This window comes from Pleuronectes platessa, chromosome 19 (assembly GCF_947347685.1).
Source record: "Pleuronectes platessa chromosome 19, fPlePla1.1, whole genome shotgun sequence".
NCBI classification, from domain to species: domain Eukaryota; kingdom Metazoa; phylum Chordata; class Actinopteri; order Pleuronectiformes; family Pleuronectidae; genus Pleuronectes; species Pleuronectes platessa.
Window position 1 is genome coordinate 11,267,714 of NC_070644.1, and position 14,886 is coordinate 11,282,599.

General features: G+C 41.6%; 1 protein-coding gene across 1 annotated transcript in view; it reads left to right on the plus strand.

Moving 5' to 3' along the window:
- Positions 1 to 914: 914 nt before the first annotated feature.
- The window catches only part of brinp1 (bone morphogenetic protein/retinoic acid inducible neural-specific 1), an 82,843-nt gene continuing 68,871 nt past the window's right edge, over positions 915 to 14,886 (plus strand). The window contains exon 1 of the mRNA XM_053411391.1: positions 915 to 1,132. Coding sequence (XP_053267366.1) covers positions 915 to 1,132 — 218 coding nt within the window. The remainder of the gene's footprint in view (positions 1,133 to 14,886) is intronic.

Consider the following 14,886-nt stretch of genomic DNA (forward strand, 5'->3'; position numbering starts at 1 on the left):
TTAACTGCACAAAATCATGTAGTGCTATTATATGTTTGAATTTGTGTCATTAGTTATTGTATTATCTGCCTGAGTTACATTTAAATTGCACACGCCATGAATCTGGGCTTGACATGATCTGTTTCAAGAAAACGTGTTTCTACAGATTTTGCCCTGCTGCTGATCTAAGTGCAGTTTATTTTTATTTGTATTCTTATTCGTTCTCTCTTTTATTATACACTGGGTCATGCTTTGTATTACAGTGCCATTATGTAATGCTAAGGGCAACTTTAAAGTTGTATTATTCATCCCCGGCAGCTTTAGTGGAACCCAAGTGAAGTCTCATTTTGCGTTTGATGAAAAATTGGCAACATTTTGTTCCACAATGTTTTTCATGAAGCGGCGAGTCAATAGTTGAAAGTTTCCTGCAGCAGTAATTGACACCACTGGGTTAGGGGAGGTGGTGTTCTCCCACATTAATGACTGGGTGTCATAACATATCATGAAGCAGCCTTCTAACCTTGTCAGAATTTATCATGACACCAATTATATAAAAAAAAAAAGGGGATGACAGCCACACGGCTCTGGGTGCTCATCTGCAAAAGGGGAACAGTCTTGTATGGAGGAGCACAATCTGTGTGGTGTTCTTAAAAAAAAACTCCAGGGAGGCGAAATCTGAGAAACTGCAAAAAATAAATACAAATCATGTCAAGGCAAAGTGACAGTGACAAGGGCACTATCTTATTTGTTCAGTACAACACAATTAACCTAACACTGTGGCATTTTCTTGTTCTGCTAAAATAGACTTTGTCATGTAACAGCTCTTTCTTTTTTTTCTGTGTCTTCCCCCCCCCCCCCCCCCCCCCTTCTCTCCTCTCCCGTCAGGTCTCCAAATAATGGAGCGAGAATGAACAGAGAGCGGCTTAAAAAAAAGCATGAACTGGAGGTTTATTGAGGTCATCTGCTTCCTGTTTATATGGGACCATATAACAGTTCAGTCTTCCCGCCAGGACCCATTGGCCACTGAGCAACATGTCACCAAGCAATATGACTGGCTCATCTCGGACCGCGGACCTTTCCACCACTCTCGAAGTTATATGTCCTTTGTGGAAAGATTCCGCCAAGGATTTACGACCAGATATAAAATTTATAGGTGAGTTCACTTTCATTCTGTGTACTGATGCCACGCAGGCTTTTTTTAAGAGACTGTCTTTATTTTTTTTAACAGCTTTTTCTATTTTCAGGTTTCAGCTGCAAAAAGCACCACTGTGTACATTTCTGAACCTATTAAGTGTGCATTTTTAATATACATCTACAGCCTCTCTCAGCGCTACTAACTGATTTCTGCTACAGGACCTCTGAACTCCTTCACCCACGTTCCAAGTCTGTTTCTTTTTCGAGTTTCTCTTTAGACTGTATATAAAGATGGATGGACGAGTCTTTACTTCATCGCACTATCCATCAATGAAACCAAAATTTGAACTACCTAATATTATTTGATTTTGATCTATTTTTCCCGTCTACTAACATGGAGGAGGGAGGACTTATGACCTATACCGCAGCCAGCCACCAGCGGGCGCTCTAGAGGCGATGGCTTCACTTTATGGGTAGCAGTCATGTCGTCCATCTTTATGTACAGTCTATGATTCCCTCAAACTGAATGAGGTGAAATAAAAAGAACAGTGAGAAGAGTAAGAATAGTAGTAAAACTGTAGGATGTCATTACACGGATGCACATTTATATTAATCTGCCAGTCAGTAGCGTGTACTCTGCAGAGAGGTCTTCCATAGAAATATAGCATTGTCAGGTGCAGTGTGGCCGAGTGAGAAGTGCTGCCTCACATTTATTAATTTCTACAAATCTGCTCAAATAAAGAAGGGGGGGGGGGCCTCATAGAAAGGAGGGAAAGATTTCAAAAGAGGGGGAAATGGTAGGAGATGGAGATATCCTGACCTTTATTCCGTTGTATGGGTCAAGACCCAAAAATGCTGGATTCTGCACCTCCCATAATTCAGTCTGATTGCGTTATTCATTAGAATCTCTGAGTCGGGGATGCACATGACCTTCAAAGTGCAATATAGTGCCCCAGATGATAACACAGAATTTCTCCTTTAAATCCATTGATGGCCTCACCAAGGATCATATTTTACCTTTTCGATTATATATATATGAACCAAATACCGATAAATTCTACACATGTTTTCACAGACGTAATATTCCTCTTCTTCTTTGCCTGGTTAATTGGCGGGTGGCAACCAACGTCAGGGTGCGTTACCGCCATCTACTGTGTTAGTGCTTTGTTCCTGGAGGTTCTGCAATAATATTTTCAGATATCTAATATTAGTTCGGAAGCTCCTTTTAAAACAGTGGAGCGGAAATAATATTTAGCGTACTGACTAAGTCCATGTCTTGTGCGTGTTTTGGCACATTGTGTGACACGTTAAAAAAGGTATGACTTAAGACCAAAAAGATTTCAAGCCCAAAACGTATAAAGCCACGATAAAACTGCATCAATCGTCTCACAATTTCACCAGTTTTCAATATTTCATGCCAACCACAGTCCTGTTTAATGGCTATTACAGATTGAATCATTGATTATGATGTATGGACGTGTTGCTGTTCTTTATGGGTCCCAAACTGGGAAACTTCTAGCCTGGGCCCATTTCTGTCAATACTCAACTTCCATCTTTCCCTCCATCCGTGTGACCAACTAATACAGTTTGACATCCACTATCTCTATTAGGTTTTCAATTTTCCAACGTACATTTTTCCCTGTTATCGCACATCTCCTCATATTTCCCATACTGAGTCACAGGTGCAGAAGTGAGACGGCTACACGCTCCCTCTTTCTTAGACTGACGTGCTTTGATTCCTTTGCATCCCTCCGCAGTCGGCTCACTCGCAACTGTACAAAGACTGAGAGAGTGAGAGAGAGCCGTTCGCCACGTTCCTTTGGCGGTTCTTTCACCGAGTTTGTTCCCTCCCCCCTCCCCCCGTGTCTCTTGGTAACTTGCCACAGCCCCCCAGTCCCCACTGGCTTTCGTGCCTTGATATTGTCACATGAACAGTAAACAATGCATTTGCATAATGTGTAACTCGACAGAGCGGGATGTTGCGCAGGGACAGAGTGTTGCCTGTGATGCTGCGGTGATTTATTTAAAATCGAGTGCGTGCGCTTGGATGTCGGGCGCCGCTGAGAGCGTCGCCGGGCCCAGGTGGCTCCTGCTGTTTCTCCCTCTTAACGGAACCATTAGTGGCTTCAGTTCCACCCATCAAATATCCCTTTCCTCATTACGTGACAGGTACATCTTGCGTTAGGTGTGGAAACGTGGACATACTTCTCATTACAAATTAAATGACGTTTACTTCTTACATTCACTTCTGTCGGACATCTGCAGACATGTCCAACGAGAAAAGTTTGATGGAACTCTTGTACTTCATGTGTCCCATGCTAGAAGACATCATGTATTTGTATGAGTAGACTGAAAGCAAGGCGCTTGGAATTTATGAGTTAATAATTAATCAAGTACAGCATTCGAAGCAAGGGTGTGAAACGTTACCCCAGAGGTCCAAGTGTATCCCAAGGATTTTCATCCTGACGTGGGCTGCCAGTTAATTTCAGCAATTAGTTCATCTTTAACCAGAGGGTGAGACAACAAGGGCCATCAGCTGGTCTAGTGTTTGGTTGGAATGAAATCTTACGCACCCCGAGTCCTCGCCCGGCACATGATTGCCCCGGCTCGCGCTCTCCTCTAACCAGCAATGAGGACTGAATCGCTTTGTAAATTTCCCCGGGGACTTTCTCTGCCTCGACGATTTAGTAGTGGAAAGTGGTGGAATCAGATTTGGAGGGGAGAGACAAAGCATCCATTCCACTCCGCTTCTTCTACCGAGAGCGATAACCCTCCGGAGGCGTGCAGCCGCGGACAATGCCAACCTGATCAGCAACCAGATCCCCCCCCCCCCCATCTTTAATAAAACGGGCATTGTGCCTAATGTGGAGGATAAACGCGGCTTCAGAAGGTGCCAGTCTCCTGCCCGGCGCTCTGGGAAGTTCACTGTCGCTTGAAGGATAAAGACGCACCACAAGGCACCAATTACCCTCTCCCTCTTGTCATTCATCTCTTAAAGAAATGACAGAAGTGTGCGTTTTGTGCGTGAGCAATTGTTCTATGCAGATGGCAATCATCCAACTGAGATCCCTTTTCTTCTCTGAAATTGTGTACATGAGTGTACATTTCCTGGTATCCCTCGGTGAAAAGAAAGCCGCTTTCACCGCCCGCTCTTGTGTCGGAGCTGCGGCTCAATAGCTTGCATCAATGTGCGCCGCGGTCGGTGTTGAAATCCGATGGCCTGTTTTGGTCGCACAAGCATCTTCCGTTGTGTCGCTTGTACTCTATTATGGGGGTTGAATGTGTATCAGATGATGCGTGTTCTCAGTTTGGTCTTTGTTCGCGGAGCTCTATCTCAGGTTCTTGTGAAAATCCAATATAAATGCAAATCCAGTCGCCATTAATGCATTTTAAAGGGCTCAAATCAGCATTGCACTGTAATCAAAGGAGCGAGATGGGGGCTGTTATTTAGAATAACAATAAAGAGAATAAAAAAAAAAAAAACAGTTATGAAAATGCATATGTCTCATTGATCGCACATTGAATAGAGAGGGTTGATAGAGCCCCTCTTGTCACCGGACCAGCGCTCGACAAAACATCGGCATCCATCTAAGGAATCGAACAAAGTCCCGTAATGACCTGTGAAAAAACAAATTCCAAATCAAATGAAAATCATGGTGCCAATGAGCGGACACGTCTTTGGACTTGGTTGACTACGTGCTGACAGTGTGGTGACTTAATCCTCCAGAATCTGAAGTATTGTGAGCTCCGTAGGTATCATAACATAGTGGAAAAGCCAGACTCATTAAAAAGAGGAAATTGAGCCAATGTACGTTTTACTGCAGTGTCTCAGATAATTGGAAAGCTCACGGTATAATGTCTGTTATCATGGCACTAAATTACAGGCTCATTAAAACCTAGCACGTTTACATACAGTAAGCCTGTATCTCTGCTCCAAGATGAAATAATCACATTAATTGTCCTCCTGTCCTCATCTGACACAGATTCTCCTTTGTGTTGTACAAACACAAGGAGTCTTATATTAGCTTTATTAACATCGGACTGATGCAGCAGTTAAAGCTGCTTTTCGTGTGACTAATGCTGTGTCGACTGATTTCGCAAGTATATATATATTTATATGTATATTATACGTGTTTTTGTGAAGCTAATGGCTTGAGAGGTAAAAAGTCAAACTAAACAGCCTCTGGTCACAGAAAGCTCCTGCAGAGCCGTGCAATGACTGACAATGACCAAATTTACTTCACGCGCTGTCACAGTAAATACTTTGAGAATGTGGTTTTACACAATGCCTACTAATGAGCATATATGAAGATGGTGAAATGCATTAAATAATGTATTTAATTGTATTTTGTCAATGCAGATTCATGGATTTTTGAGTTGTGGCCATCATAAAGGTGGCAGTGACCTTTGATTCCAGATTCGAACAGTTCGTCCAAGTGAACATTTCTGCCATAGTTAGTCAGGAAAAGACATATTAAGTTCATAGGGCAAAAAAAGGCCAGATACCTTGACCTTTATCATATTCTAACAAATCTGTTTGGGCCAAATGGGGAGAAATTCCCTCCGGGCGTTTCTTGCCTTCATAAGTGTGGGATGGACAAAAGGGATGGACAGACAGAAGAGCCATAACAACCACAAACATGTATTTTCATTGACTCTATGATCATACTTTGTTATTTGGATATCCAGTGCTTCATCAACCCTGCACGTCATGCAAACTTTGTTGGGCAAGACATGGTTATATTTTATTCCAGGACATTATGCACATCTCTTACTGAACATTTCCTTCATGAATTAATTATCCCTAACAACCACTTGATCAGCATTAAACCTTTAATGAATAATCTGCCGCTCTAATTTGCAAGTTTTATTTCCGCCTCTAATTTAAGCCGTTCATCAAACAGATCGCCCCGCATCTTGAGACTCGGGTCTCTTTTTATCTCAGTTTATTAATTTTGTCTTCTTTTAATTTGTTGTGAGCGCACCGCCATCTGTTGCAGCGAGGCGACATTGTCCCGTCTTCCAGCGAGCGGACATCGAGCGGTGACAACAGCACATTTGAGTTTTCCCTGCGTGGACGTGTGTGTCGGCGGTGATCTGGGCCCCATTTGTTTGAAACAGTAACAAGGTGTAACATTTGTCCGACTCAGGTCTTGAATTAGCTCGGATGAGCCATCTGTAATTGGATAGGGCGAGGGGAGGCGGATTTGATGTAGTCGGCAGATTTGCCGGGAGAGGCTGCGGGCGATGTTTAATTCAGCAGGCTGTAGCCAAAGGGAGGGAGGGAGAGGAAGTCGGAGTGGGGGGGGGTGGGGTTAAACGGAGTGAAGAAAGAGGACAGAGACATCAGTGGGGTCTGAGCTGCCGTTGGCTGGTGAGACAGGAAGTTGCTAAAAGTGTGTGATGAAGAAAACCTGTACAAAACGCTGTAGATACAGAGGCGAGGTCCAGTGAGTATAGAGTCAAACCGAGGGATGGAGGGGGGGGCGGTCATCGGCAAGGTGAGAGTGGGACGCCACACTGAGGTATTGTAGCGTCTCAGATGAGTCACACACAGCTCATACCCGAGTGCGGCACTCTCTCACAAACGCAAAGACGACTCTTTCTTTAGGTCTCCTCCGCATCTTATCGCAGATGTACTCGGAAAACCACATGTTTATCGCCGGTTAAAACGTTTTCACTTACATGCAGGACTTAGACAAGGATTAGAAAATTGCATGCTATTTAACTTTTTCTTAAATCCCTCCCTCTACTTATCTACCAGTGCTCAGCGGCTGACACAACGTTATTTTATTTATATATTACTCATCTCTTTATCTAGTTCTCAGCAGTGACACAGGCTGCCTCTGAAGGATGAACACAGCGGTGGAAGCAGGAATCAGGCAGCTGCTACAAAAAAAAAAAAAAAAATGGTTCATGATGCTGACCGCAAAAATTTCTAAATCAGCTTTTGAAATGTGCTTGGGGTGTCTTTGCAAGTCAACCCTAATTTCCTGTTAGCTTCTGTTAGCTTTTAAAATAAAGGTAAAAATATACTAAGAGGACCAGTGTTTTGGATTATGAAATGTAATAAAATATTCATAATGATGTTTTCATAGGTGAATAATTACTACAAACTAAGAACCATTGTGTTTTCATTACCTTAATATTAGTCCTTCGTATCCAGGAGCAAGTCTACCTGCATGTTGCACCGCCGTGTTCCTACAGAAGCTCAGAGAGGACAAACCAAAAGGCTCTAGAGAGGGCCTTTTGCATTTTTATGTTGAAGCCCGAAGTTCTCTTTTGACAAGGAGGGGTGTTGTAATGTGCCTTCTCACCACTAGATGCCACTACATTCTACACACTGAACCTTTAAACCGTTTAAGCTTTAGACTAAACTAAATGAAAAAACATTAATACTTTGTTAATACCACATTTAACACCTTTTTTTTTTTATCTACATTTATGGGTTAAACATAGTTCATGATGTGTTTCAAACTATGTTGTAACTTGCAGGGCCATGTCCTCCATGCAGGGAGAGAGACACACACAACTAAGAGATGAAGTTACCCTTTAAAAAAGAACATAATTATAATTTTCATGACATCAAAGTTTAGTTCATATAACCTCATAGAAGTAATAGCAATAGGTGAGTTAACTATAATTAGTTCCTTCCTCAAGTACATTATGCATTCTAGCTGTTGGCTTGCAGTTTAGGATGCCATTTCCCCAAAAGCCCTTTGGACACAGTCTGAAACAAGATAATCGCAGCAGACATTTGCTATAAAATCTCTATATTTTGCACATTTTCTAAATGATGCCGTTACAAGGCGATCCAGAAAATCCGACATTTCATGAACATGCTTTCACCAAAATAGGAAATTGGCCGTCGCCTCGCAGTTTGGCAGCAGATGTAAATTCCTGTTTGCTGACTGAAGCAATAAACATTTCCAACGCTCGGAATCTGAGCTTGAGCCAATCAGAGGAGCTGCAATGACATCATCTTCTTGCGAAAAGAACATTATTGTGTGAATATAATTGAAAAGTGGCATCTCTCGTGTGGCACCTGAAAATATCGTGGACCTTTTACACACACACACACACACACACACACACACACACGCAAACACACTTAGCGCAATCATATCCTGGGGCTCCACTTTAAATACATTAACTGGAGCACTGCTGATACTGAGCGTTGATTTGCGTTTAAGTTTGGGAAGATCAACAGGGGCTGATCTGGGGAGGGTCTTCGTGTCACTTCCCTTTTCCAACCGAGTGGTAAAAAGCCCCCCCCCCCCCCCCCCCCCCCCCCGCCCCCCTGCGGGATGACTTAATTACTGGCAAGGAATGGATGGTAATTAGAGGAGAAACAGGAGGCTAGAAGAAACTGTCAGGGTTAAGTACTGACTAATTCACTGCGTGGGACGCCTGTGCCACTCTCCTCTGAGACTGACAATACAGCGTCACCAACAACAGGCTCTGAATCAGCCGTGTGGCACGTTACTGTTTTCAAATAGATTCTAGTCCTCGGTTTTCTGAAAGAATACCTCACACGTTGTGGAAACACTTTCACTGCTGGTGACCTTTAATCCACAAAAGTAAAAAGCAGAGGATTTGACCAATGTTCTCTGAAACATTTGCTTTTTATTTGTTTTATCTTTTAAAGATATGTCAGCCCACAGAGGTTCTTTCATTTCAGCTGACTGGACCTTGTTTCAGGTTAAAGTTCGGTGGAGCTGAGGTCCCCAAACTCCATATATCCAACAAAATAAAGCTGTTGGTAGTTTTTGACCTTATCACAACAGTAGTGACCTCGCAGGGTAAAATAAATCTCATCAGACCGGCACCTAAAAGTCATTAGGAAAGGTCCAGTCAAGCAAACTAACCGAAAACATGTCAATGTCCACTTAATGTGCAGATGCGTTAAAACCTAGAAACAGGTTATTATTATAACAACAGTAAACTACATTTAAAATCACTAGATAAATCTTTTTATTTGGATCTGCACCAAATGGCACACATTCATTAATAGCATTCCCCTAAACATGCCAATACAAATGCTGCAAGTATGGATAAAAGTCCTGGACTGGCCCCTGATCTGGATCCGTGCCAGGATTTAATGGGATTTTCCTTGAGGCTTGAATCAACCCGCCACAAAATGTAATTGAAATCAGTTGAGTAGTTTAAGCTTAATCCTGCTAACGATTAAACAAACAAACACCAAACAAACAAACGCAGAGGAAAACATATACCTGAGGCAAGAGTAATAATAATGATAGGTCAAGATTTGGGTTTTTCAAGTACAAGGTTTTTACCAATAATACAAATAACTACACGTTGAATAGCACACATAAACAAAAATGATACAAACATAAGATTTAAAAATGCATGAGCTTGTGACATGTTCCAGTCGGAAAACATCTCTCAACAACTCGGCAGAGACGTCTTCTCATGTTCCTCTTTGCCTCAGTCATTGTGCGGCTTCTGTCTTACTATGTGTGACCCACACGGACACAAAGAAAGGGTTTACTCCAGGCCTCCATCAGAACGTCTGGGTCTGTTCACTTCCAGCGAAACACTGAAAATGTCCGACATGTCGTCTCAGCTGTGCTAGAAACGTTGTGCTGTGGGAACTCAAAAAGGTTACTCGTCCAAAATTTATTTCAGTGGGGCTGTAATGTGCTTTCTAGCTCAGTATGCTGGCAGCTCACCAGCTTGTGCTGTGATCCGGTGGAGACACCAGAGTTTGATGTGTATTTATTTGCTACACAGCTCAGTTATTAATTAACTTGTGATAGTAAATTCAATATCTGCAATTGGCAATTTATTAAAAGGAAAATGTAAAACTGAATTTCAACATTGGCCTTTGTAAAGTTGACCTTTTATACAATGTTACTTTTTTAAATTATCATGTTGTTTTGTTTGGGTGAAATTTACCCCAGATATGTTGTAGCTAGTTTTAAGTATTATATTAAACAGTATCACTTCAACAAGTATGGTTGTTGATGGTAAACCTTGTGTTCCTCAATGAAACTTCATCTTCAGCTAACATTATTGTGCATAGACTGAATAAACCATATTGACAAAGACAATGTAGATATTTAGGATGGAGACAAATGTACATTTTTGAATATAAAAAACATTGGGTTTATGGAGGGTGCTTGAACTCTTATGGAAATAAAATTGTATCTACAGTGTATAATGTTCAAATTATAAGCAAACGATGGTTCAACTCTATGTCAAATTTCAGATTTCAGTCAGTGTAATTGTTTGTTGTGTTGTAGGATCCACTTCCATTTACATTCACGAAAGGCAAAGCAGAGCAATCATTTCCAACTCTCCTTGAAGTGAATAATGGAGCCTAGCATAACGGAAAGATTACATCAGCTGGATGTTTGTCATTTAAGGATCTTTGGGTCAAACTGACCCTGTGCAAAATCTATTTAAAGACGTCGACTAAGGATCTTTGGGTCAAACTGACCCTGTGCAAAATCTATTTAAAGACGTCGACTTGTAGGGAGGCTGAAGCGTGAGAGCTCTGTGTTGTTTTGCTGGTCCTGGACAGATAATAAGCCAAAGCCGCGGTAAATCATGTTGAAAACAAAGATTTATTACATCATTTTTCTTTCAGTGAAAAGTGCACGGTATGTATAAAGGGAGTTTCAGAAAGAGGGCACAGAGTTGGCCGGCCTGATATCCACAGGAAGGTTGTTCTGATCTCTAGGGGCTCACACAGCACAGGCCTGATACCGGGGGTTAACAAGTAATGACATGTTTCTCATTTACAGACTTGGAGCAGCGAAGCAGCACTGGTGTTATAGATTATCGCCGACTTGTGCATGCTTGTGTCCTTTATAACGCCTCCGATGTGATATCTAGGAGCTAAAGATTGATTTCAAAACACAAGGAGATATTGTGGAAAATGTTCTTACTGACTGAGGTTTCTAAGAGAGACTTGAGACTGAAGCTTGTGCATTATTTATCCTCGAATCCCTCGCCTCTGGCTTCACTCATCGAATAAAAAAGTGTTGAAAATTAGCTAGACAATGGAAAACATAAGCTGATGACACAATCTTTTAACCTTTGTTCCCACCTAGACGGTTTCCTTAAATAATTGGTATGGTTTACTACACCTTGGAATTAGCCCATCTGGCTAAATTCCGACAAATAATTTCTAAATGATATTTCAAATCGGATGCCAAGCCACACTCTATAACAAGGGTCCTCTTCTGCATACTCCATGCGTTTGATGGTACTTTTAGGCCTTTTCTACACCACTTCTGATATTTCCCTGAATATTTTCCCCTTCGTTAAAAAAAATCTCTGTCCTCTCAACCTTAATTTGACCAAATATCTTTTACCAGACCTTAAAACGACTACAAAATCTTTAACAAGCAGATCAAAGATCCGTCATTTACCGGAGAAGAATGCTGTGGTCCCACTTGAGGAAATGCCTCACATTTTTGTTTTGAAAGGGGGACATCAAACTCACAGCGAAACTGAAAAGATTCTGTTTTTTTCTTTGTCTCTTACCTCGAGCTGTCTTTTCCAATCCAGCTCGTGAAGAACGTTCCCCTGAATCCCACATAAAGGATTATTTTAGTGAGAAAAACAGTCTCTGTCCAAGGTGCTGAAATCAAGCGTCTCTTCACAGATTACACCGAAGTTCCCAACAAGTCGACAAAATAGACTCTTTCCTTGATCTGCTTTCCAAACAGCAATATTAAATAAATACTGCATTTTTTTGATTTCATTGCATGGCCACATACAATATCCTAATCATGATAGTGCGGAAGCTATTTAAATATCTTGGTATTAAAGACAGTGAAGCAATTTGTGAAAAGCTTTTGTTTCCCCTTGGTAGATAAAAACACAAAGGGGCTTATTGGATTGAAAGGGGCTGTATTTTTTATTTTAGTCATTATACTCACAGCAGATACAGAACATAGAAAATCATCAACATAATGCTGTTTTATTTGGGGTGTGACTGACAGTTATTGTGGGGCAAATTGAGTTCATCAGCAAATGGATGATATGCGGTAAGCTGCATCGGAGGCACTGACAATAGGAGCGCTTTCTTTTCACTGCTCGGATGCTTTGACCTTGGTCGTTTCCGCGTTCCACGTAGAGCGGGGAAACATTGTTTGCGATTTCATTACAGGACACCGACTGTGATGAAGTGTTTCATCAACTGTAAACAATATACAGAATAGAGGGAGAATTTTTCCATGTGCGACAGTAGCACATTAGAATAGACGGAATAATCTTTTGAACTCCAGCGGCTCTTGCGAATGCAACGTAAACAATATTTTCCGAGGTGATCATTCATCCGTACGCTCTTCCCACCCTTTGTGAGAAATTACTTTGAAGATATCTTGAGTTTCAATGCCACTCTCGGTTTTCACTCGAATGCAAGTCGGGGTCCGTCGTCTCGTTGTCATATAGGCTCGTCATAATTAGCATTCACTCCTTGCCCACGCAGTCGGAGTGGTTCATCAGCAGAACTTCTCACATTACACAGTTGATTAGATTCAAACGCATTCTCGTGTCACTCACCCGTGCGTTCGCTTCCGGCACCATGTCCCATAAAATTCTCCAGATTAAAGTAGATTAAGAGATTGATTTTTGATTACAACCATTTTCGTTTTCCATGCCTCGTGCACAAACAAATATTTTACACCAGCAGTCATGTTCCATTTAACGATATGCTCAAATGAATGGTTAATGAATGAAATGCTTGAGTGAACATGAAATCTCTTTACGTGTCGCAGCACATAAAGTTCTTGAAGTTTCAGTGTCTCGATGTGAAGGTCCTACACAAGAGTAACTCGTTTAAAGGTTTGGGCCGTGTAACCACAGAGTAGACCTCATTGCATTCACTGTGTCATTATGGAGGTAAGTAAATTAGATTTAGGCTGAGGATTTATTACGGGGTCAGTCCAAAGCCCAAAATTAAATAAAATGATGACCCAGCCAAAAGATTTACAGAAAACAATTTATTCCAAAAGCAGTGCAAGTTATTGAAAAGATTCAAAGAATACTTTGATTGTTTTCAACTCATTGGATGAAAGAATAAAAGGTTTCAAAAGAGACACTGTATAATTCAGATTTTCAAGAGCCCCTTCTTCCAAAATCTTCGAAGATCTTCACAAACTGAGGCCTCACACTCTGAGATTAAGCCAGAGGTGGTAAAAGCTCACACATTCTTTTCTTAAGTAAAAGTACAGATTAAAGGGATAAAATGTACTCAAAGGTTAAAAAGTAGAAAGTGATATATATATATTTATTTAAATTAGTGTGCGTTATATGGAAAATATGTGCAAAATGGCATTTTAAATTAAAATAGCGCAAGTAAAACGAAGACAGTGGAACATTTATTTAGGTAGCAAAGTAGAAAGTCGTATAAACACAACAACTGGAAAATCTACGTAAATATATTTGGTTACTTTCCAAAACTTGATTAAGTGCTAAAACATATTTTAAGGCAGGAGATGCACCTTTTTAAAGAACCCTGAATAGACTACATTATAATACCAGAGATGGCGGTTGTGCTGTATGGCACATGTCGCACATGTGTTGTGTGAAACCCCCCCGATGCAGCCAACCGTCTGTCGAACTGGGAAACATATCAAACGGATCGTGTTGTCGCGCTGACACAAGCCCACAGTCGCGGTTCACAGCAGATTCTACCGATGGAGGCGGCAGGTGCAGACGGACTCCGACAATCATGAAAGAGGAGGATATAGGAAAAAAACAGGTGCTGTGCATCAAAAGTATGTATTTAAGGTCCTTAAACATCCTGTCACAGCACTCTGGAGTGAGCCATGATAACGAGGCTGCTGCGCGTTGGTGACCAGTGCAAGTATAATTATGGCTCTCTCCCCATTCATTACAACACAAGTCTGGTCTTAAAATAAAAACCTGTGGGTGTTGCCGAGACGGCTGCTAAGTGGCGAGACTTGCCTAGCGGGTCTTTGTTGAAGGCGACGTTTCTATTCCTGCACGTTGACTCTGTACATCACCGTCACTTTGAAATGATTCTTTTGATTCTCTCTCCCTCTGCTCGACTTTCCCTCCTTTCACATCCGCCGCTCTAACAACAATGTGGTCTTTACCACACTTGTTTCACCATTTTACACAGAAGGACTCTGCAGGCATCAGGCACGACGTCCCAGCCTGGGAAGATGTAGATTTTTTGTTTTGCCCCGGTCGTCGGTGGTGTGCCAGATAAAGGGGGCTGGAATTCTGGCAGGAAAAGCAACAGAAATATAGGCTACAGTCTGAGTCATCAAACAGCTTCTCTTCTCAGTGTAAGACTATCACGTATAAGACTGATTCTTTCTGTGTATATACATATATAAAGAACTGTGAATCTTTCTATACCTGCTATTTCTGTGAGACGTGTGTACAGTATCATTAACCTGACAGAAGTGTGGGCTGCTTGACAGTGATTCTAACGCAATCCACTGTTAACAAACATCTAATTCAATCCAAACCCATTAGCCTGGAACACTCACTTGGAAAACTCTACATGGCCCCTGTGCTGATGTTTATCTGTCTTTTTTTCATTTGCAGCACGATAAGAGAATTCGAAAATAGCCCCTCTGATTTCCTGCAGTATTTACACTGCTGCGTTGTGAAATCTCGGCCCATGCCAGAACCGAGGTGAAAATAAATAAAACAAGCAGAAGCAGAGAAGCCCGGGCATGCCAAAATAACATCCCGCCTCTTTCTGCCTTGGTGCTTCTCTGTGCGCCGGAGCATAGGATTAAGATTCATTCTATAATATTT